The sequence below is a fragment of the Macaca fascicularis genome, chromosome 1 (genome assembly GCF_037993035.2).
Source record: "Macaca fascicularis isolate 582-1 chromosome 1, T2T-MFA8v1.1".
Classification (NCBI taxonomy): domain Eukaryota; kingdom Metazoa; phylum Chordata; class Mammalia; order Primates; family Cercopithecidae; genus Macaca; species Macaca fascicularis.
In genome coordinates, this window is record NC_088375.1 from 24,528,456 (window position 1) to 24,551,064 (window position 22,609).

The 22,609-nt window shown below is 40.7% G+C and overlaps 1 protein-coding gene across 5 annotated transcripts in view; it reads right to left on the minus strand.

The window, feature by feature from the left end:
* The window catches only part of TADA1 (transcriptional adaptor 1), a 24,915-nt gene extending 5,292 nt beyond the window's left edge, over positions 1-19,623 (minus strand). For 2 of the 5 annotated variants that reach the window (XM_065520026.2, XM_065520005.2), the window contains exons 1-7: positions 19,519-19,623; positions 13,112-13,203; positions 12,790-12,855; positions 7,463-7,560; positions 5,842-6,051; positions 3,802-3,953; positions 1,707-1,869 (exon numbers count right to left, since the gene is read on the minus strand). In XM_065520026.2, the coding sequence (XP_065376098.1) occupies positions 1,707-1,869; positions 3,802-3,953; positions 5,842-6,051; positions 7,463-7,560; positions 12,790-12,855; positions 13,112-13,203; positions 19,519-19,592 (855 nt within the window). In that variant the 5' untranslated portion in view covers positions 19,593-19,623. Of the gene's footprint in view, positions 1-91; positions 1,306-1,706; positions 1,870-3,801; positions 3,954-5,841; positions 6,052-7,462; positions 7,561-12,789; positions 12,856-13,111; positions 13,204-19,518 lie in introns of those variants that run through there. The other 3 variants (XM_005539857.4, XM_074002584.1, XM_074002622.1) reach the window with 3 other exon arrangements.
* Positions 19,624-22,609: the final 2,986 nt, after the last annotated feature.

The following is a 22,609-nucleotide window of genomic DNA, read 5'->3' on the forward strand; positions in this document are numbered from 1 at the left end:
TGAGAAGTCTCTGCCAAGCCCTCATAAAGCAGACAATTTTCATATTTCTGTAGAAGGCAATATTCCTTATAATGTTTAATAAACAACAAAGTTTTCTCCCAAAAGGTTTATTTGTCACATTTAAAGTACAAAATCAAATACACAGATCCAGATATGTGAACCATATATACATATCTATACAGCCATTATTTAGACCGAGACAAACCTATCTATACATTCTAATTTATCTATCAACACTATCCCTTAAATAAAGAGCAACACATCTCTTAAAGTAGGTTTGTTATCAGTAACACTGTCGAATGTAAATTATTTTCACTTTATCACTTGAAACGGTAGAAACAGGTACCTCCTAGAAACTGGGGAATTACCAAGCATATATCCAATTTGTATAGATTTCTTAAAATACATTCTATAGGAATAATTAACCAAAGAAACTGCCAATCAAAGTTTTTGGGCCTATTTAACAAAACTTGAGTCATGGGAAGGCGTAAAGTTAATTAACTGCATTACAAGAGTATTGTTTTGACTTTGGTTTTAAATGCAAAGAGGGACTTTATTTTGTTTAGTATACACAGAGCATTTCCATGTCATATTTCCTGTGGAGTTATAGTGATAAATTTCTCAGGGGCTATCTATAGCTATTAAAAATTAAACTGGTCACTAAAGGAGGTATCTGATTGTTAACACTGTAGGTTATTTCAACCAAAATGCAAGAACACATTCTTTAGGAGAAAGGCAGAAATTTTAAGACTACTAGATACAGAATGTATGACGTCACTGAACACACAGATATCCTGCTGATCAGGGGGATTAAGTTATAACAGCTTCTTTGTTTTACGATGTCATCTATCTTACATGCAAACCACAGGACACTAAGCCTCAGGTACCTAAATATCTCCATTTCAGGCACAGGATTTCGTTAGTGCCTGCTCCCACAACTGGGAACATACACACATATAGAAATATGGGTCATTACCAAAGATTTATATTAATGGCTTCACAATAGCAACACAAAATATACTCAATGTCACATTTCCATAGGAAAGGTTATATATACACTATACACTTCAGCCTTGAAATGTGGACCCCAAAAACATTCAATTTGCAGTAATCAATGAATTTGGTGAGGGTCCCACACCCTCAAATCCTAATTTAGCACAGCAAAAGCCCCTCCTTGGCTGCCAAGCGCTGGCGGTGAACTTTGTCTTGCTGCAGCTCTTCATGATTTGGATGCCAGAGTTTCGTGATGATCCTTTCAATATTAAGGGCATAGACAGTATGTGTAGGAATGACTTCCCTGTGTACCTGGGATTAAAAAATTAACGCGTCTCCAATTATACTTCAGTAGACTTATTTTTCTGACATATAGAAGGGTTTAGATCAACAAAATGTACACACATCTATAAACTTTCAGTCAGACACTAAAATGAATCACCAATTGAATAATAATAAGATAAGGAAATAAGCTTCTGAAACAGGAATAGGAGAACGAGGGATTTTTTTTCTTTTCTTTCTTTATTGGGGAGATAGAAGATGGGCTCAGGATTTGAAAAATGAGGCTAGTATTAATAATGGCTTTTATAACAGACAAAACTGAAAAACACAAAGCCAAGAAGTGGAAAAAAAACAGTGAGTACCTTTGTAGACTTAAAGACTCTTTTAACCTATCCATAAATCTAGGTAAACTTTAAGGAGCCAAGACTTACCTGCAAAGCTTCAAAAAGGTCATACATGTTCACTGGAGGCAAAGATGCAGGCAGTGTGTCTCCAGAGCACGCCAGCAGGAGTGCAGCCTGCTGCTCAGCATCATCAGGGGGTGGGTGAGAAGCTGGATTCTGACCAGCACAGGGAGCAGTAAAAGCTGGAGGGCTGAAAATACAAATTTCAGAAATATTCCCAGCATGGAGACAACCAAACAACAAGGACAGGAGTGGCCTGCTAGAATCTTATTAAAAATATATTTAATTGAATTAGAAATCCATTCAATGTCTACTCCTGTAGATATGAATAGTCTGTAATTTTAATGTGTAAAGGCTGGAAATAAAACATAATGCAACTACATTTACCCTCCTTCTTCCACAATGGTAAAATACTTACTTAGCTCAGGATACTGAACCAAAATTGTTTCCTACCCTTAAAGAGCTTCTAGTTGAAAAAACTAATAGACCTTAACTACAGGAATATAACATTAAAAACAGAGGGAGGTGAATGGTACTGGAGACAACTCGTTCTAAAATAAATGAGAAGAAAAGAAGACATAGCACAGAAGCAACAGGCAAAAATGGAGAGTGGGGAAAATTAATTCAGAACCTGCCAATTTCCCAAAATAGAGGAAGATACAAACTGAGAAATCAGACACGGGTTTTACTTCATAACCCAGTAGGAGATAACCTACACAATGCTGAGGACATATCAAGAGGTAAAACAAAAGAGTAAAGCAGTAACTCAGAGGAAAGCACAGTGGAACGTTAGCGTGGGACTGAAGCATCAGACAAAAGCAGCCCTGTTAGAGTAACAAGTGGCCAATAGAGAGGCAAAAGCCCTCAGAGACCAGCCAGCAGGGCAGAGAGGGCTTGGGAGTCCCGCCAGGGCCAGACGCTGCTCCCAACATCACCCACTACAAGGAGCCACTTTTGGGGATTTGTTTTTTTCTAGAGAAGAATGATCCCAAACAGATACGCTTGGATGGGATTCAGACAATAAATCACCACATATGGCAATCTAAACAGTGAACCCAATTTAAGATGGGTTAAAATAGGCCCATGACCCCTGTAAAGGTCTTCAGAGTCATGAAATGGGCACTGGCACAAACTCCCACATGTGGTATCAACATTTTCTCTATCCAACTCTCTTAGCTTTTCACCTACACCTCCTGCCTTCCCTTCCTGTCACTTCACCAATCACCCTGCCAGCCTTCCCAGTCATACATACTTTTTTCTCTGAACTTGCAAGTCCCAGTTATCTCTGTACCTCTCTTCTCCCAAACTAACCAGATATGCAAAGTCCAGCAAATCCCCAGAAATTCAAGTCACTTCAGTAACCATAAAGAAAATTATATTATTGTGTTTTTTTTATTTCTCAAAGGTTTAAAATTCAGACTGAATTCCCTTTGGGGAAAGTGGAGGACAAAGGGAGATGGAAGGATAAGAAAGACAACACAGGGATGAAAGTAATCCAGGCTGTTTCACAAAGGGGTGACTCAGGACACACAGACATCCTGAAGCCCTCAATGGGAAGAGGACACAGGAATCCCAGAGGTGAGCTGAGAGACCACGTCTGCACAGCAGGAGGCCAAAAGCAATGTGATGACACCAGGCACAGGCCACTATCTTGAGCTCTGCCTACAAGAGCCAGATGAGGGCCTGGAGTAACACCTACCACTCCTCCTCCTCCTACCACCAAGACACCCAGTTGTGACCCAACAATCACAGGCCCTGCCTCTAACTGAAAGCAGGCTCACTTCCCCACTGGGCAGGTGATGCCCCTCAGGAACCCTCAGGATGCACTGCCTATGCACTACTCCATTCCCCCTAAGAAAGTTGGGGAGGGGGGATGGGGGGACAAGCACATTAAACCCACATGCAGCAGCCAAACTCTGCAACTTCACTTCTCATAAAAGGAGTACCAAAATAATTCACTAGATCTCAAGCAAGTATCAGACTTAAAAAAATAAAATTGTACTCCTATTAAAGGTACTTTAAACCTACGAAAACACAATTATTTAACAATTAATTATTTACACATAAGAAGAGTATAAACAACTACCAAAGATGGAAGAAAATCACAAGAAACTTCATTTACCTTTCTATTAAGTTGTTGTAAGCTACTACACTATTCTTCAGGTATGGCTGCGGGGTCACATTACTGCCAAAGGCATATTTAAAATGGCCATCTCGTAACCGATAAGCTTTCCTTCTTGACACAACTGATGTCAGTATATCTTTCAGGTGATTCTATAAAAATAAGAAAAGAAAAATAGCATGATAGCCTCTTTAAAAGAAAATCATAAAACTTCCATTGACCAAAAAACATTTATTGGCATTTAGACGGAGATGCACAATAGGTTAGTATATGCTAGAACCAAATGAACGTTCATATGAAGAGCCACAGAGCCACACCAAAGAGCAGGAGGGTATGGGAAAGAGGGGGACATGCTTATTGTCATTAATAGTTCTCTTTAAGATGGGCTTGCTATACATGAAATTTGACAAGTCTTTACATCTCTAAATTGGCTCTTCTCTCTCAAAAATGATTTTTAGATGGCTTTAAAAGAAGTACACAAAAATGACTTTTTGAGATGGAGTCTTGCTTTATTGCCCAGGCTGGAGTGCAGTAGCACAACCCCGGCTCACTGCAACCTCCGCCTCCCAGGTTCAAGCAATTCTCCTGCTTCAGCCTCCTGAGTAGTTGGGATTACAGATGCCCGCCACCAGGTCCGGCTAATTTTTGTATTTTTAGTAGAGGCGAGGTTTCACCATGTTGGCCAGGCTGGTCTCGAACTCCTGACCTTGGGTGATCCACCCACCTTAGCCTCCCAAAGTGCTGGGATTACAGGTGTGAGCAAAAATGACTTTTTAAAAAGAGACAAACTATGCTGAAACTTTAAAATAGGACAAAAAGTTTTAAGATCTGATATTATTGGAACCAAAATCCTTGCGTGAAAAGAACCTTGGCTCTCTCAAAAGCCACATAAACAACAGATATATAGGAAATAAGCACAAAATAAATTAGGTACTTGATTTCTCTTCACTTTCATGAGAGCCAAGTACACAAGAAAAGGTTCAGGAAGCCTGTGAAAATAGTGACAGAACTCGTCCCAGGCTACCATTATAGGGTACCATTGTAGGGGAGCCAGGATCAGGCAGGGTGCTTCAATTATACCAAGGAAAATCCACTTATATCAAGACGTTATTGTACTATTTAAGTTGGTTTGCGCACCAACTTATATATTAATGTTTATAACTTATATTAATGTTTATAACTTCATGAGACAGCTGTTATTATTTTTGAGGTACAGATGAAGAAAATAGGGCTCAGAGAATTAAAAATCCAATGTCACCTGACTGTACCCATGCACTATAGACCTCAACGTCAAATTAGTTTTGTCAACTAACTAAATGAATAAGATGAATAGACGAATGAAATCATGTGCAGAGATAAGAATCCTGCTGTTCAGATGCCAAGACTAATACTTTTCGGTGCTGTATCACAGCAAAAACAAGTGACTATAATCTTTAGGATTCTCAATTTCATTTCTTTCCTTAAAAACTGTTCCCCTGTTGACAAAACATCAGATCAACCAGAAGAGTTATGCCATAAATAACCTTTCTGAAAAGCTTAGTCTATTACCTGAAGACAATTATTTGGATTGTAATGAGTTTCTCCTCTTAAAAGAAAACAACTTTCAGCCAGGTGTGGTATGGCTCACACGTGTAAATCCTAGCACTTTGGGAGGCCAAGGCGGGAAGACCACTTGAGCCCATGAATTCGAGACCAGCTAGACGACATAGAGAGACCCCCATCCCTACAAAAATTTGTTTAAAAAATTAGCTGAGTATGGTGGCGCAAGTCTGTAGTCTCAGCTCTTGAGAGGCTGAGGCAGGAGGATCGCTTGAGCCCAGGATTTCCAGGTTCCAGTGAGCCATGATCGTGCCACTGCACTCCAGCCTGGAGACAGTGACGCTGTTTCAAAGAAAAAAAAAAACCAGAAAACCTCAACAGTGACAATTCTGTGAAATCAGAGTGACATTTGGATTCTTTTCTTGCAATACCGACTTTAAACAACACAAACAAGCCTATCACATTCAACCTGTAAGATTATTTCTGCCAACACAAACCAACCTCCACAGCATAGACAACAGCTGAAACTGCCTCCTCGGTGACATTGTCCAGCCCATGCTCATAAGCAGTCACGATCATTCTCCCTTCAAGCTGGCCTCGAGTGGGAAGCATCATTGTGTGGGAACAAAGTTTCAAGTCGTCATCATCTTGGGGATCCTTTGCCACAAATTGCTGAGCTCCTGAGAGAGGATTTTGAGGCTGGAATCTATGCTATGAGTAAGAAAAACTTTTAAAAATTACTCATCACAGTGGCAAACAAGACACAAAAGTTAACTCCTGTATTGAAGTTGAGATCCTACAAATTAATGCCACCAAAACTATACCACAGGAGTTAAGGGGAAAAAAAGTTAATTCATGCACAAATAATCACAAATTCACATCCAATACAAGGTAATAATGAAGACATGGATTAAGGGGAATAATGATAGTTTGCATAGTAGTTTATTCTATTCAATTAATACCTTGGTGATCACAGAATGTATGGCACTGTGTTAAAAATAACTGACGGAGAAGGAGAAGTATAGAACTATATTCAAACAAGTCAGAGCATTTTAAATCTAACCGTAAGTAGGTTCTAAAAGTACAAACATATAATGAATGATTCAATTAAATCTTAAAAAGCCTAGCTAACCAATATGGCAGATCTAGTAACAAATATTCCAAGATAATGCTATGTAGTGTAACTATTTAATTGCTGTTATTTTCTACTTAGAATTCTCAACACAGAACCTAAGATATAGTCATGACTATTTATCTCAGTCTTTTTCATTAATAAAATCTCAGCCTTCCCCTGGGAGATTCTGATAGCCCATTCATATTCTCCATCACCACTGGGAGATATGCCCCGGTAGCTTTTGCTTAAGGCCAATATAAAAGATTTTGCAGTGAAGATGTTTTGTCCCTGTTTGAAATTGGTATTATGAAACCAACACGGTTATTTTTCCATTTTCCAAGCACAAAACTACTTTATATTGAACATGTCTTTTTAAATCAGACATGTCTCTCTAGAGATCCCGATGCCCTCTAGATTCTTACTGATATAAAGCATAGAGTCAAGGTGAGAATAAGTAATTGTTTATTGATGCTAATCAATAAAGCTATCAATACCCCATAAACCTACAAAAGGGTTACTTTGGGGAAGTTTCTTTTCCCTAAATATATACTGGAAAAAGCAATTTGTTTTAAAATGCTTCCAAATTTTATAGCCAAATGCCTTCATGACATCTCTATTAGTCCCCAAAAGGCTCAGGGCCCAGCTGGGGATCACCAAGATCCCACCAAAGGCCTGCACGCTGCCTGAGCCCTTGGGACAGATGTCTTCATCCAAGAAACATTATTCATTCAAGAAAAATATTTAAGAGGAGAGACAAAGGCATTGTTTTGAATAACTGAAAAATCATTAGGTACTAATGATAACATTAATATTTAAGCAACAAACAAGAACTATAAAAATTCAGACACCTAGAACTCACAATCCTTGAAACCCTTTTCTTCCCAAATCATACTCCCTTTTTTTCAACTCTGCTACCAGTATTTTAATATTCATTTAAAAACTAAAGCTAGTCCCAACACGCCAGTACTTCAATCAGTCATTATCAAGATCTATTAAGGAACAACCTACATCAAATTTCTGACGAACAGAAGAAAGCTTTTTCTTTCCTTTGGGTTTTCCAGGTTTTGCTGCGGAACCCCCTGGCCAGGGCAAAGATCCAGCACCATCTAGGAGACAGAAATATATAACCATAAGTAAAAATAAGGACAACTGATAACTGCTAAGTTTGTTTTCATTTGGGGTAAAAAGCATGGAATGCTCATGAAATGCAAATAAATAATGAATGCTTAAATCAAAATCTTCTCTTTCTACTTCTCTAAATAAAATCATCAATCCTCTCAAATCACATTTTTTTTTCCTAGCTGCAACTAAAATTTTTTTAGGAAGACAAATTTTTTTGTATTTTTAATTACTGTTTATTGGGTGTTTTGTTTATTAGCAGTAGTAGTATTATAGACTAGACCAGCAAATTCTGGTCTAAGATGATGAACTTAGCACATGTATTTATCTCCTCTACCAAGATGCTACAAAATATGAAAGTAAGGAAGGTAAATGGCACACTTGCACAACAGAGATTAAAATGGAAAATGAGTGGCAGACACGATGAGATGTCAACACATTTCTAGGATGGACTAAAAGGGTGCAGACTCACGAAGCAGACCCATGGAAGCTGTAACCTAGGCTAGGCAAGGAAGGTGGCAAGTGAGGCAGAAGCACGTCAACCTGCCTGGTAGAAACCCACAACCTGGATTGGGAGAATGTGAGTGAGTGGAAACGAGGAGGGATCTGTAAGGCTAAAAACAAAATTAATGGAATGTCTATATCCTTAAATCATCCACACAAACCCATTCACTCACCCCCAAAAGTGGGTTCAGTGCAAAATCAAAGTGCTGGGCCTCGTGTTCAAAAATTAAGGATTTCAAGATAATGATGGTACAAACCCAAGTGCAGGGCCCTTCTGTGCAACTGCAGGTCACAGGCCCATGAAGGCTCATTCCCATGCACAGATGACACAGAGCAGGGTATTTGTAATAGCTGGGGCAGGGGGTTAGAAGGAAGGTGGGGAGGAATAAGGACTCTTCTCTAGTTAAACTGAACACAATTTCTGGGATTTACTAAGGTAGTTGGTATGGATGTCGGTACCCTACAGCAAAGCTCTCTGCATACGGGAATTTGGGAGACCCCAGTTTAACAGTAGGCTTCCTGTCAGCTCACTCTAAAGCAAAGTCTCTAGGCAGTTTTATGCTTCATTCTTAAAACATGAAAAAGACAACAATGAATCACCAGATATTTGACAATATTCTTTCACATGACAAGAAAGAGCAAGCTAAAAAAACAAAAACAAAAACAAAACAATAGAGGTCCTAGACAGGAAATGCAGAAGAATTCTGATAAAATTTCCAACTGGTATCTGCAGAAAACTTTGAGAACATGTTTATCCATGAAACAAGATGCTATCAAAATTGCTGAATTAAAGAATGCATTCAACAGAAAGGCCAAAAGAGTTGAGGAAATCTCAAACACAGAGCAATAAGACAGAGATGTTAAAATCAGTAAATCCAGAAACAAATTTAAGCAACTATGAGGGCTATAGAAGTCCCACCAGAAGAACAAAAAAACAAAAAGTAGTTGCCTTTGGAAATAGGTCTGGGGTGGGAAAAAGCTTTTATCGTAAAACCTTCTGTGCTACTGATGTTTTTTTAAACCATGAATATATATTGTTTAATGTTAAAAAAAAAAAAAAAAAAGAATACAACCTCACTATAGTACACTTAAAACAAAAAAATGTTTAAGAAAGAAAAAAATCACCCATAATCATAGTAAAATGTTCCTGCAATTTTGATATTTTTGGAAAGAAACGTTTTTAAAGCTTTCAAAAAAAAATATTCCAGATTCCTCAGCTTAAAAAGAACTGTTTGGGAAGTCAGGTTCCTCTTATCTTTGGCATGCACAGATCTCACTTGATAAGGTCAGTCAATCTTAGATGATTTTCCCAAGAAATCTCTTCCTGATAAATGAAACTGGATGCTAAGTGATGATAGGAAAGTAGGCTGAACATGCAGATGATGATGCAAAGGAGCAGGCCTGCAAACTCAGAGTTTACCAGCTGCTGCTGTATGGCCAAGCAAAGCATGGTAAGGCCTAACCATGACAAAACGGAAGGCTTTTTAGTAGCACTTAGATTTCAGTTTTGATCCAGCACATCCAGGATTAAGGCAAGTTTTTATTTTCTTTTGTTTTGTTTTATCTTCTCTGAAGTTTGTGTCTTTATCTATAAAAACAGGCTAACACCTACCCTGCAGAATTGTTGTGAGGATTAAAGACAATGCATATAAGTGTCTAGTATGCTGCACTCAACAAATATTATTATTAATATCATCTTTCCTGACAAGTTTAGAAAACTAGAAAACAACCCATCCAAAACTGTGAGGTACAAAGAACTATATTTTACTTTTAATAGAAATCTTCTCTTTGTTGCTAACAAATATTAATTTCATTTTGAGAAATTTGGGGTGTTCAATGGAAGAATACATTCTCAAAATCCAAATGCTTCTTCATTTAAAATAACTATTAACAAGCATTCAGAATATCAAAGGTTTTTATCTAATTAAAATCAGCCACCTATACTTACGAATACCACTTCAACACTTGTTTGGCAATTTTTATTTATTCTTTTAATTTAATTCACTTTCTTTTTTGAGACAGAGTATTAGTCTGTTGCCCAGGCTGGAGTGCAGTGGCACAACCTTGGCTCACTGCAACCTCCGCCTCCCGGGTTCAAGCGATTCTCCTGCCTCAGTCTCCCTACTACGTGGGATTATAGGTGCCTGCCACCACGCCCAGCTAATTTTTGTACTTTTAGTAGAGAAGTGGTTTCACCATGTTGGCCAGGCTGGTCTTGAACTCCTGACCTCAGGTGATACACCCACCTTGGCCTCCCAAAGTGTTGGGATTACAGGCTTGAGCCACCGAGCCTGGCTGGCATTTTTTATTTTTAAAATCACTTTTTTGTAAGTTCATAATCCTACAGGGTAGATATTGCTGTACTTATTTTATAAATGTGAAAGTTAAGAACACCCAAGTAACTGTATTATGTAAGCTAGTGGCAAAACCTACAATTGAACCTAAGTCTCTTGACTCTTATCAACCAGGGTTTTTATTTCTGATCACTCCATTTATCTTTTGCATACGTGGCCATTTACAATATGCTTCCCTAAAAAGTAAGATGTAATCCTCACAATATTGGCTTTTCTGATCAAATTAAATTTTATACAACAAAGTAGATTATGATTTAACTTTGGACACAAAAGAGGAATGGCTAAAATCTACTTGTATATAAATTAACTAACACATCAAAAATCTGACACGGTGTAAGAATGTGCGGTGATGAGTGTGGTAAGGGGAGGGAAGCAGTCACTGCTCTCTAATACAACTCCACAAGCAAGTGGTCACAGTTTACTACACATTAACGACTTCTTTGAGGGTCAACGAATGAGGTGTTAGGAGATCTTACATGAATTCTTTTTTTTTTTTTTGAACACAGTTTCACTCTGTCACCCAGGCTGAAGTGCCGTGGCACAATCTTTGCTCGCTGTAACCTCTGCCTCCCAGGTTCAAGCGATTCTCGTGCCCCAGCCTCCTGAACAGCTGGGACTACAAGTGTTAACCACCACACCTGCTAATTTTCTTTTTTGTATTATTAGCAGAGTAGGGGATTTCACCATCTTGGCTAGGCTGGTCTCCAACTCCTGACCTCAAGTGATCCGCCCACCTTAGCCTCCCAAAGTGCTGTGAATACAGGCATGAGCCACCATGCCCTGGCTGTGAGTTCTTTATCATACAGTAGAAGTAAACAGAGAGAGAGGATAAAAAATACCAGGCATTTATAGATAAAACATAAGCTTTCAGTATATGATTATCAGAATCACCCTAAGACCTTAAAAAATTTCCATTTAATCTACAACAGGAGTTGGTAAGCACAATTCTAATGGTAACTTTTGTAGTCTTATGAATAGATATAAATTGCAATTTAGAAACAAAAAAACTACTGAATAAATCATTTGGCCTAATTTTTTTTAAAAAGTCCAGGATGACTTTTATCATGAGGAAAGTTTTCAATGTATTTAATTACTTGTTTCTGACTGATTAAACTAAGATGGTTGAAAGAGGTGACTTATAGTTTAATCTTCTCTTCAGGTTAAAGTGACAGGTTTCGTTTCTACCTACCCCCTCAACATGCTACTATCCCCTGCCTCTTGTTCTCTGCCAATAATCTGCCAAACACAGGAGCTGAAGCTTGACCTTTCAGGTGCTATCTTGCTTAAGAACATAGTGGAAGTCCAGGTTCCCAACATATGCTGGGTTCCTCCACCTCCTGAAAGCTACGGACACCTTTCAAGTTAGGTATCCCTTAGGTACAGGACACCTAACACCAATTGCCCTCTCTTCATCCCCCTTACCTTCTTCATCCAGACTTCCCATCCTCTTCCTCACTTCTCATTTACTTACGTAATCTAAAATGTAGCTGAGTGGGGAGTCAATACCAAAAGGCAATATGATATAAGTACAGGGACATGGCCTGCTTTACAAAGGCTCTGCATATTTGGACAGTCCCTGCTTCGGTGCTCACCCTGAGCCCTCTTGTTCCAGGGCTCTCTCCTCACTTGCCTTCTGGCTCTCCCATGCCCTTTTCTGAAGGACACCACCATTTCCCCCATTGAGCAAACTGGCCTGTGGGGGAGGGTGGCACACACAGCAGCCTTGCCCAGCTCTCCCATCACAACATGCCCGGACCCAGGGGTCCACGGGGGCTAGGACTTGGACATGCCAAGGATTACACAATACCACCTAGGGAGAAAGCGCTTGTGACAATGAACATTCAGATAGCCCTTCCTTCTGGGTGTCAGAAAAGAGAAGCCCCACATCTGGCTTGGCTGAAAAACACTTTATTGATGTAGGAGCTGGCATCATAAGACGAAGATTATAGACGAAATGTTGGTGTTGTACTATTCAGTTTTGGCAAAGAAAAGTTTGGTGTCAAAAATGGTGATCACATTGCATAGCTCATTTGTGAACAGATTTTTTCTCCAGAAATAGAAGTTCAAGCTTTGGATGACACTGAAAAGGGTTCTGGAGGTTTGGGTTCTACTGGAAAGAATTAAAATGTATGCCAAGAATCAAAAACGAGAAATCATACCTTTTTCTCAAAAATAAAGAGTTTTCGCTTTTAAAAAAGAAAAAGATTCTGTAAAAGAATTTGTATCTACCTAATAAAATGTTTCTTCTGAGCAGTTCAAAAACATCTGCTTTACAAACACTAGCTGTGTCTATTAGAGAAAGCTAAAGTCTAGTGCTTTGCTGACTGACACACACTGGAAGTATTTCCACTCCCTTACCTGGTGTAGAAACCAAAATCTGACAACGCGTGAGAATGGCCAGGAGGAAATCATTGTGAGAATGGACTGAAAAAGGGAAGACAGTGACAATCAAATTCAAACATTTTCAACACAAGGAAACCACAACTTTGGTCTAGCTTGTCAGGATTTTGGATATCTCCTATTCTGCCATGCTTTATACTTAATTTTAAATATCCACATGATTCAGATAACCTTATACACCACAAAACCCAAATTTTACTTTTTAAAAAGGGAAAAGACTTTACCACAAATCTAGGAAAATTATAGAATAGTAAAATAACTCCGCAGATAATTATTTTACCATTATCCTGCGTGAGAAGTCTATGAGCTTCAAGGTCAAACTCCTCTTTGCTGATTTTCTGCTTGAACCACAGCTTTAGGTTAGCCCAGTATCTGTAGAGGCAGAAACAATATTAAGAACCACAGATTTGGCTGCTTCCAGTTTGTTTTCAATTGGTGGTTTTTTTTTTTAGAGACAGGGTTTTATTTTGTCACTCAGGCTGGAGTGCAGGGGAACAATCAGGGCTCTGAACTTCTGGCTTTAAGCTACCCTCTCACCTCAGCCTCCTGAGTAGCTGGGGCTACAGCACGAACAGATCTTGCTTCTTCCCCAAGTTCAGCATACATGCTCCAACTCTCAGGAAAGGAAATTCTGCATTCCCTGGCTCTGTGGGCTGAATTGTGTCCCCCCACAAAAGTCCTATGTTAAAGCCTTAACCCTAGTACTTCAGAATGTGACTGTATTTGGAGATTGGGCCTTTAAATAGTAATTTAAATGAGGCCATTAGGGTCGGCCCTAATCCAATATGATTGGTGCCTAAGATAAGAAGAGGCAATTAGGACACAGACACATTCACATACAAAGAAATAACCATGTGAACACACAACAAGAAGGCTGTCATCTACAGGAGAGAGGCCTCCTGCCAAAATCTTGATCACAGACTTCCAGCCTACAGAACTGTGAGAAAATAATTTCTGTTGTTTAAGCGAACCAGTCTGTGGTACTTTGTTACGGCAGCCCTAGCAAACTAATACACCTAGGAATCAGAATACCAACAAAGAAAGGAAAATCCTCCCTAAAAGGGGACTGGCCAGCGCAGTGGCTTATGCCTGTAATCCCAGCACTTTGGGAGGTCAAGGCAGGCAGAATGCTTGAACCCAGGAGTTCGAGATTAGCCTGGGCAACATGACGGAACCCCCTTCTACAAAAAATACAAAACTTAGCTGTGCATGGTGGTGCATGCCTGTAGTCCCTGCTACCTGGGAGACTGAAGTGGAGGGACTGATTGAGCCCAGGAGGTCAGGGCTGCGGTGAGCCATGATCACACCACTACACTCCAGCCTGGGTGACAGAGCAAGACCTTGTCTCAAAACAAATAAAAGGGAATTGGCAGGTAGTCACAGAATTGGGCTCGTGATTCACTTAGCCCAACACTATAGCTATACCTTTGTTTCTCACTGTCACCTTTCTAACAGACCTACTCTCCAGAATCCTGCATTTCAGATTCACATTTCAAAGTGTGTGTGTTTAACAGAGAGGGGAGTAGTCATTTATATTTGTTTTAGGTGACATCCTTCCCTTCAGATAAACTCAACTTTCAATCTAACTGGCTGGAAAAAAAAAAAAAAAAAAAAATTGGGTTTCTAAACATCTCAGCACAAAGAAAATGCCTGGGGATATGAGAAACTTGGTAGTTTTTAAAGTGAAAATCAACACCTAATAATAAAAATTACTAGGTAACTGGTAGAAAAAAAAATGACTTAACCTTTTACACTTTAACAAGAGTGTTAGAAATTAGAGTAAAATATGTCACTTTTCACATCACATCCACAACCCTTGTTTTGGTACTTGAGGAAGCTGCTTCTTGTTTATGGAATGGGATGAAAAATTACTCAGTACTTGAGTTCCTAACAGGAAAAAAAAAAAAAAAAACAGATTTCTAAATGGGATGATTTAATATTTTCACTGCCATATTATGCCCATGGCAGGACTCCCCCTGTGTGTGGATTAGCTTCACGTCATCTTAGTATCTCTGTATGTAATTGACTATGATCATATGTAGTTGCATGCAAAGCTTTGGGTTCATGTTTGTTGTTGTGTTGTTTTTCAGGAGAAAACCTATCGCTTTTATGGGGTCTTAAGTGGCCCAAAACCCATGACACTGCCATCTTTCAGGCCCATTTCACTCAACAACAAAACACGTGCCGATCTAGAGCTTGGTACCCTTTCCACTTGATAGCTGCACATTCATTAGTCAATCGATTAACAGCAACTTCCCAACAGTGGACACTTTTATACATTTTTTAAAGGACAGGAATAATAATGAAATAAATAAAATAAAGTTCCACAGAAAAACAAAGGTCTTTTCCTATCCCATCCTATTCAACAACAACAACAAAAAAATAGTAACCTAGAGAAAAACTCTATTATTTAAAAGTCCTATGTCAGTATTTTATAAGAAGCAGATATATATTTGGAATGAATGAACTTGTTCCAAAACTAAAACAAGGCTCTACCATGGAGCTCTGTCAAAATAATGCAAACTATTTTCTCCAGTGGCAAACGTTTTAGCCCAAAGAGCTAGAACTAGCTACCAAAAGTTAAAAGACTTGCTCTCCAATCCTGGTCCCTGTGTTAACTCACTGTATAGCCACAGACAAATGACTGTTTCCCTCAACAATACTGCTATAGTTTGGACATTTGACCAAACCTCATGATGACATTTAATCCTCAATGGTGGGGGTGGAACCTAATGGGAGGTGTTTGGGTTATGGGAGAGGATTCCTCACCAGTGGCTTGGTGTGATCTTTCCTAGTGGTAATGAGTGAGAGCTCGCTCCCACTGTGAGTTCCTGCAAGAGATTCTCCAAGCGCTGGTTGTTAAAAAAGAGCCTGACACCTTCCCCATCTCTTGCTTCCTCTCACAAACTGATCTGCAGGCCGGGCGCAGTGACTCACGCCTATAATCCCAGCACTTTGGGAGGCCAAGGCAGGTGGATCACCTGAGGTCAGGAGTTCAAGATCAGCCTGACCAATATAATGAAACCCCGCTTCTACTAAAAATACAAAAATTAGCCAGGTGTGGTGGAATGTGCCTGTAATCCCAGCTACTTGGGAGACTGAGGCAGGATAATCGTTTGAACCCGGGAGGCAGAGGTTTCAGTGAGTCCAGATTGTGCCATTGCATTCCATCCTGGGCAACAAGAGCGAAACTGTCTCCAAAAAAAAAAAAGAAAAAAAAAGTGATCTGTACATGCGGGTTCCCCTTCACCTTCCATCATGAGTGAAGCTGCCTGAGGCCCTCACCAGAAGATGCTGGTGCCATGCTTTTGGTACAGTCTGCAGATCTGTGAGCCAAATTAACTTCTTTATAAATTACCCAGCCTCAACTATTCCTTTATAGCAACACAAATGGATTAAGGACAAATACCAAAAAACAAAGTCAATCAATCCCTGTGAAGGTGAGGACAATGGGTAGAAGTGTAAGTAGGTCAGACTACGAAGCACTGGATATATCTAAAGAATATTAAATAACATATGATCATGGCCAGACGCAGTGACTCACACCTGTAATCCCAGCACTTTGGAAGGCCAAGGTGGGTGGATCACGTGAGGTCAGGAGTTCAAGACCAGCCTGGCCAACATGGCGAAACTCTGTCTCTATTAAAAATACAAAAATTAGCCAGACATGGTGGTGGGCACCTGTAATTCCAGCTACTCAGGAGGCTGATGCAGGACAATCACTTGAGCCCAGAAGGTGGAGGTTGCAGTGAGCCAAGATCGCGCCACTGTACTCCAGCCTGGGCAACAAAGTGAGACTCTGTCTCAAAATAAATACATACATACATAAAGAAATAACATATGATCAAATCGATAACAGAAACGAGGCACCTATTTGAACATGGCATTCTACTGGCTACCATACAAAGTGAGTTGTCTAGCAAAGCCCATGTCTTCCTGGAAGCAGCTTGGGCACACAACTCAACCAGTCAGACATGAAGGATGTTCAGACCACTGGATACATAGCAAATAGCTCATATCCAGCCTCTGTGCATAACCTTGTATGTTTTGCCTACTGCCAAGGACCACACTTAAATAGGCTATGCAAACCAAAGCAAATTGCTCATGGAGGAAATATAATAAATGACTGTACAGTACAGCAGTGTTACTATTTAACCAAGAGGTACTTTTTAAGGAGAAGGGAAAAGAACAATGAGAGAATGGAAAAACAAATTTAGAACTATACCATACCATTAACTGTTTCAGGCATAAAAACTTCTTTTGATTGCATTTTAGTGGGGATTCATGCTCCAGATGTACCAAATTTAGCTTCAGCATCAGTATTTGACCAACATCACATAGTCGGTTTTGGCCTTTAAAACCTAAATAAGGAATGCTAACTTCAAAAACACTTTTGGCAGCCCTGAACCTGTAACTGATGAGTATGGGATGACAGAGGTCACCATTGCATCTAATCAGGGTTAAAGGCAATCATACACAAACCAGGTCCTTCAGATTTATTTTGGTATGTAAACATTCGCTTTCAAATATTTGTAAACACTGTAGATAGAACAAAGTGAAATGCCTCTTATGTGCTTAAAAATGTAAATTTTGGCTGGGCGCTGTGGCTCACATCGGTAATCCCAGCACTTTGGGAGGCCTAGGCAGGTGGATCACAAGGTCAGGAGTTCAAGACCAGCCTGGCCAAGATGGTGACACCCGGTCTCTACTAAAAATACAAACATTAGCCGGGCATGGTGGCGGATGCCTGTAATCCTAGCTACTCAGGAGGCTGAGGCAGAGAATTGCTTGAACCCAGGAGGTGGAGGTTGCAGTGAGCGAAGATAATGCCACTGCACTCCAGCCAGGACGACAGAACGAGACTCTATCTCAAAAAAAAAGGTAAATTTTATCAGTCGGTATTAAAAAAGTAAAAACCTATAGTAATTAGGGTGAAAGCTGTCAATTTTACCTATTAAAATAAGTAAGAATATTTAATTCAATAAGCACAGTGAACATGAATATTAAAAGATAACTTTCGGGGAGCATTATAGTCGGGTGTGGTGGCTCATGCCTGTAATCCCAGAACTTTAGGAGGCCAACGCGGGAGGATTGCTTGAGGCCAGGATTTGAGGTCAGCCTGGGCAACACAGCAAAACTCTGCCTCTGAAAAAAAAACTTTAGCCAGGATTGGTGGGGCATGCCTATAGTCCCAGTTATAGGCTCACGGCACGGGAGGATCTCTTGAGCTCAGGAGATCAACGTTGCTGTGAACTGTGTGATCAGGCCACTGTACTTCGGTCTCTGCCACAGAGCAAGACCCCAATCCAAAAAAAAAAAAAAAAAAAGTGTAACATGTCTCTGGGAGTAAATAAATGTTCACCAAAAATTAATTATGCTAAAATAACAGTTTAGATTTTAATTCTAGTCTTTTTATAGTTTCCATTACTATCTTATTAGGATGAAAAGTAGACTGTCAACTCTGCCACCCCAAAATTTCACATGAAGGAAAAACTACAAAATTCATGGATGACATCCAAGGTAAGTAATTTCAACCCAGTAATAATAAAGAACAGAGAAGGATGAAAAGAAAGTATTGGAGAAAAATTAAGTATTCCCAAATTGCTCCTCCACCAACATCATTTAAAAGTGTGCATCCATTGAGTCATGCAAATGTGTAGAATACCACAGAAGCCATCTAGCAGCAAAAACACAGGCACTATAATTTTAAATGTTTACATTTGCTTTCTACATTTTTGAAAAATAAAGTTGTAATAACAACGTTTTGAAAATTTCCAAACTCTTCCTTGTATCCCAGAGGTTCCTTTTACGCTGTTTGGCTTTGGCCTTGGCTGGATACTGATTTTACCCTTGGCCATTCTGAATCTAACCCGACTGTGCACTAAGTCCCCTGCCATAACCTGGATGAAGGTCTGGCTGGGCGTCTCTGGGATCCTTCACAGCCCCTCTAAGAAATCAGTCGAGAATCAAAAGCGTGGGTCCCAATCCTGACAGTGACTTTTGAAGTTATTTATCTGCACTAGGTGTCTCAGTCTTCTCATCTGTCAAATGGGAATAACAAGTGTACCTACCTCACATCTGTTGTAAGGATTAGATAATATATTTAGTGAGTTCAAAATGTTTAAATGTCCGCTACTGCTATCATCACTATAATTGTAGTGTTCAATGACTATGATTTCACTAGAGGGTCCGTCTGCCTTACGAAATTGCTGTCAAAAGAGCTTACCGATAATCCCTAGCAGATCACACGAGCTCAACAGGCCTTCACCTCCAGGAAGCCCTCCTGGGATGGGCCGCCCTGAGCGATGCCCTCTGGCTGGGTGCACAGGGCCCGGTTCACTCCGCCCAAGTCAGCCTCCCGCATCCCGCAGGCCCGCGCTGGGGCCCGCACCTGCTCAGCAGGCCCTTGAGTGCGAAGTGCGCTTCTCCCGCCCCACCCAGGGCAGAGAGTCCCGAGCAAAGGCGCCCGCCGGGGTCTCCCGGGTGCCCAGGAGGCTCGGTCCCTCCAGGGCGGTGAGTTCAGGTGGCCGCCCCGCCCCGGCCGGAGAAACCCCGAAGCCCCACCGCCGCGGACTCAAGGCTGCACAGGCCCCCGGGCGGTGCGGGCGTCTCCGGGGCGGGCGGGCAGCCCGAGGCCAGGAGAGCACCCGCGTGTTGGCCTGGACGCTGCGCTGGGGCAGCTCTTACTGTTTCACGTTGTCCCCCAGGGCCTCGCTCAAGTTCTTCTTGGCCGCCTCCAGCTCGCTCACAAAGGTCGCCATTGCTCCGCGCGTCTCAGCCCGACCGCAGACCGCCCGGCCACCGCGATCAACAACCAAAAAACCAACGCGGCGGAAGGCCTTGGCTCTGAAAGCTAAGCCTGCCGCCGTCAGCCCCGCCCCCAATCTCTCAGAAGTCGTTTGTTTGGTTTTCGGCTCCGCCCGCCTTTTTGTAGGGAAGGTGCCCAGCCAAACTCTGCTCTCTTCCTCCCGCCCCTCGAGTCACGTGATCTGCTTCACCTTGTAGCGCGCCCAACCTAAAGCCGCGCGCCCCGCCTCGGCTGCAGCGTTGCTGGCAGGCTGGCGGGTCCCAAGCCCTTTCATTCTGGTACCGCTGGGGCAATTCCGAATTCAGCCTGCTGTCCTTCTGCCTGGAGGAGTACCTTACCGTTCCATTTCAAAAAGTAGATGCAGTATCAGTTTTACTCTTTCCTTGCCTTATTTTTCCCCGAGCACTAATCGTCTCATATGACATTTAGTTGATTTATCTTGTAAAAGTTATGGCTCGAGGACAGGAGTTGTGTTTTATTCACTATTACCCGCAGTTCCTAGAGCAGCGACTGGCACATAGTGGATGCTTAGTAAGTATTTGAGTAAATGAGGTAATTATGTAAAATTTGGAAAATACACAGAAGGATAAAGATAAAAAGAAAGAAAAACTGTTTCACCACTCCCGGACAAACACTTGGATTTCTCCTTTACTTCTCACACCCCCATGACTTAAAATACTCTGTTCAATTTTGCACGTTTTTAAACTTAAGGATTTGTCTGTAGTATTATGTTGTCTTTATAATAATTTTAATGACAACATATTAAATACCCCCACAGATGGAAAGTACACAATAACTTGTTTCCCAATTGTTAGACTGTTTCCATTTTTTTTTTCTATTAAAAGCAATACTGTAATACTGCTTTCGAAGCATATAGCATAATGAAGCAAAACTTCTTTATGCGTAAAACTTTTCCTCCTTTAGGATTATTACCTTAGCATAGAGTCCAACAAATAGAATTACTGGATCAAATGATAGGAATATTTATAAATGCCTTGGTGTATATTGTCAAATTGCCTCCCAAAGATTTTAAAATAATCCTAGATAGCTTTTAAATCTTGTGCGATTTCTCCAAAGAAGTCCCCTTAAGTTCATTCATTCAACTTCCTCACTGCCCAACCTAAACCCACAAGCAGTGCCAGCAGGGCACCTTCTCTTCACTTGAATTCATACAGTGAGCTCCTATTATGTGTCTGGAACTCTTTGGGTACTGGAGATGTACAGGTGAAAGGAGATAGAAAGATCAGGCAAAGTTTCCTCTCTGTGTCAAAACTCCGGGTAAATTTTGACACATTTTAAAAATATCCACTTAAGTTTTCCATGGCTCCCCACTCTGCTGAACAGATTCCAGACTCCAGCATTCAAATGTTCTCATGAACTGAACTCACTCTACCTGTGTACCTCACACACCACTGGCCTTCCCTCTTAACCCCCACACTTGCACTCAGCATTCTAATTAACTTGACTTTAACAAATCACATAGCTCTGTCCCTTTACACGTATCTCCTCTCTGCTGGTTTTCAGACACCATCTTTAAGAACTGTAACACCATGTTTAAGAACTTTAAGAGACACTGCAGGCCGGGCGCGGTGGCTCAAGCCTGTAATCCCAGCACTTTGGGAGGCCGACACGGGCGGATCACGAGGTCAGGAGATCGAGACCATCCTGGTTAACACGGTGAAACCCCGTCTCTACTAAAAAATACAAAAAATTAGCCGGGCGCGGTGGTGGGCGCCTGTAGTCCCAGCTACTCGGGAGGCTGAGGCAGGAGAATGGCCTGAACCCGGGAGGCGGAGCTTGCAGTGAGCTGAGATCCGGCCACTGCACTCCAGCCCGGGCGACAGAGCGAGACTCTGTCTCAAAAAAAAAAAAAAAAAAAAAAGAGACACTGCAAGGGTCCGCAGCTTCATTCTTGAAGTCAGCGAGACCAAGAACCCGCCGGAAGAAACCAATTCTGGACACAATATTATAAATGAATACCAAGCCGGGGGTGGTGGCACATGCCTGTAGTCCCACCTACTGGGGAGGCTGAAGTGAGAGGATTGCTTGGGCCCAGGAGTTCAAGTCTGCAGTGCGCTATGAGAGCACCACTGCACTCCAGCTTAGGCAACAGAGTGAGACCATGACTTTAAAAAAACAAATTTTTTTGAAAGGAAATGAATATTAAAACCACTTGTAATTTGGAAGGTTACTTTAAAGAAACTAATTCTAAACCTTTTACTTATAGCAGTATTTGTACAATGCATAGTGCAACTAATAAATAGCTTCAGAGAATGTGTGTCAAAATGCTTTATAAAGAGCAAGGAACTTGACAAATGTTTAGTCTAGTTTTTTTTTCCCTTCTATTTTTTGGGTAATCCAGCTGGTTACAAGCTGGTTTGAGAGTAACTAGTAGAGTTAACTCAATAGGTTGCTGAGAACAGACGTCTGAGGATCCAAACTTACCTAACATCTAAGTATTTATGAATATTTCTCCAAGTATATGGATTATGTGTATAAATATTTACATATGTAGTCTCCATTTACATAAAATAAAGTTTCCTTTATCTTATCCATATCTTTTTTCCATTTCATTAGATAGATAACTGAAGGTTGGTGGTATTATTCATATATACTGCCTGTTTCTCTACAACTTTTTTCCTTCATAAATATAATTGTGTACAAACAAGGAAAACCCTCTAAACGGTGTATTCTCATAGATAGTTTACTTACATATTTATGAGAGCCTGGCCTGTACCTCCTTAATTTTTCCCATTCTTATTCTGTATTTTATTAAGCACTAGTCTTTTAACATTAGGATTTCTTTTTTTATTGTGGTGAGAACACATAACACATGATCTTCCCATTTAACCTTTTTTTTTTTTTTTTTGAGACAGAATCTTGCTCTGTCGCCCAAGCTGGAGTGCAATGGTGCGATCTCGGCTCATTACAACCTCTGCCTCCTGGGTTCAAGAGATTCTTCTGCCTCAG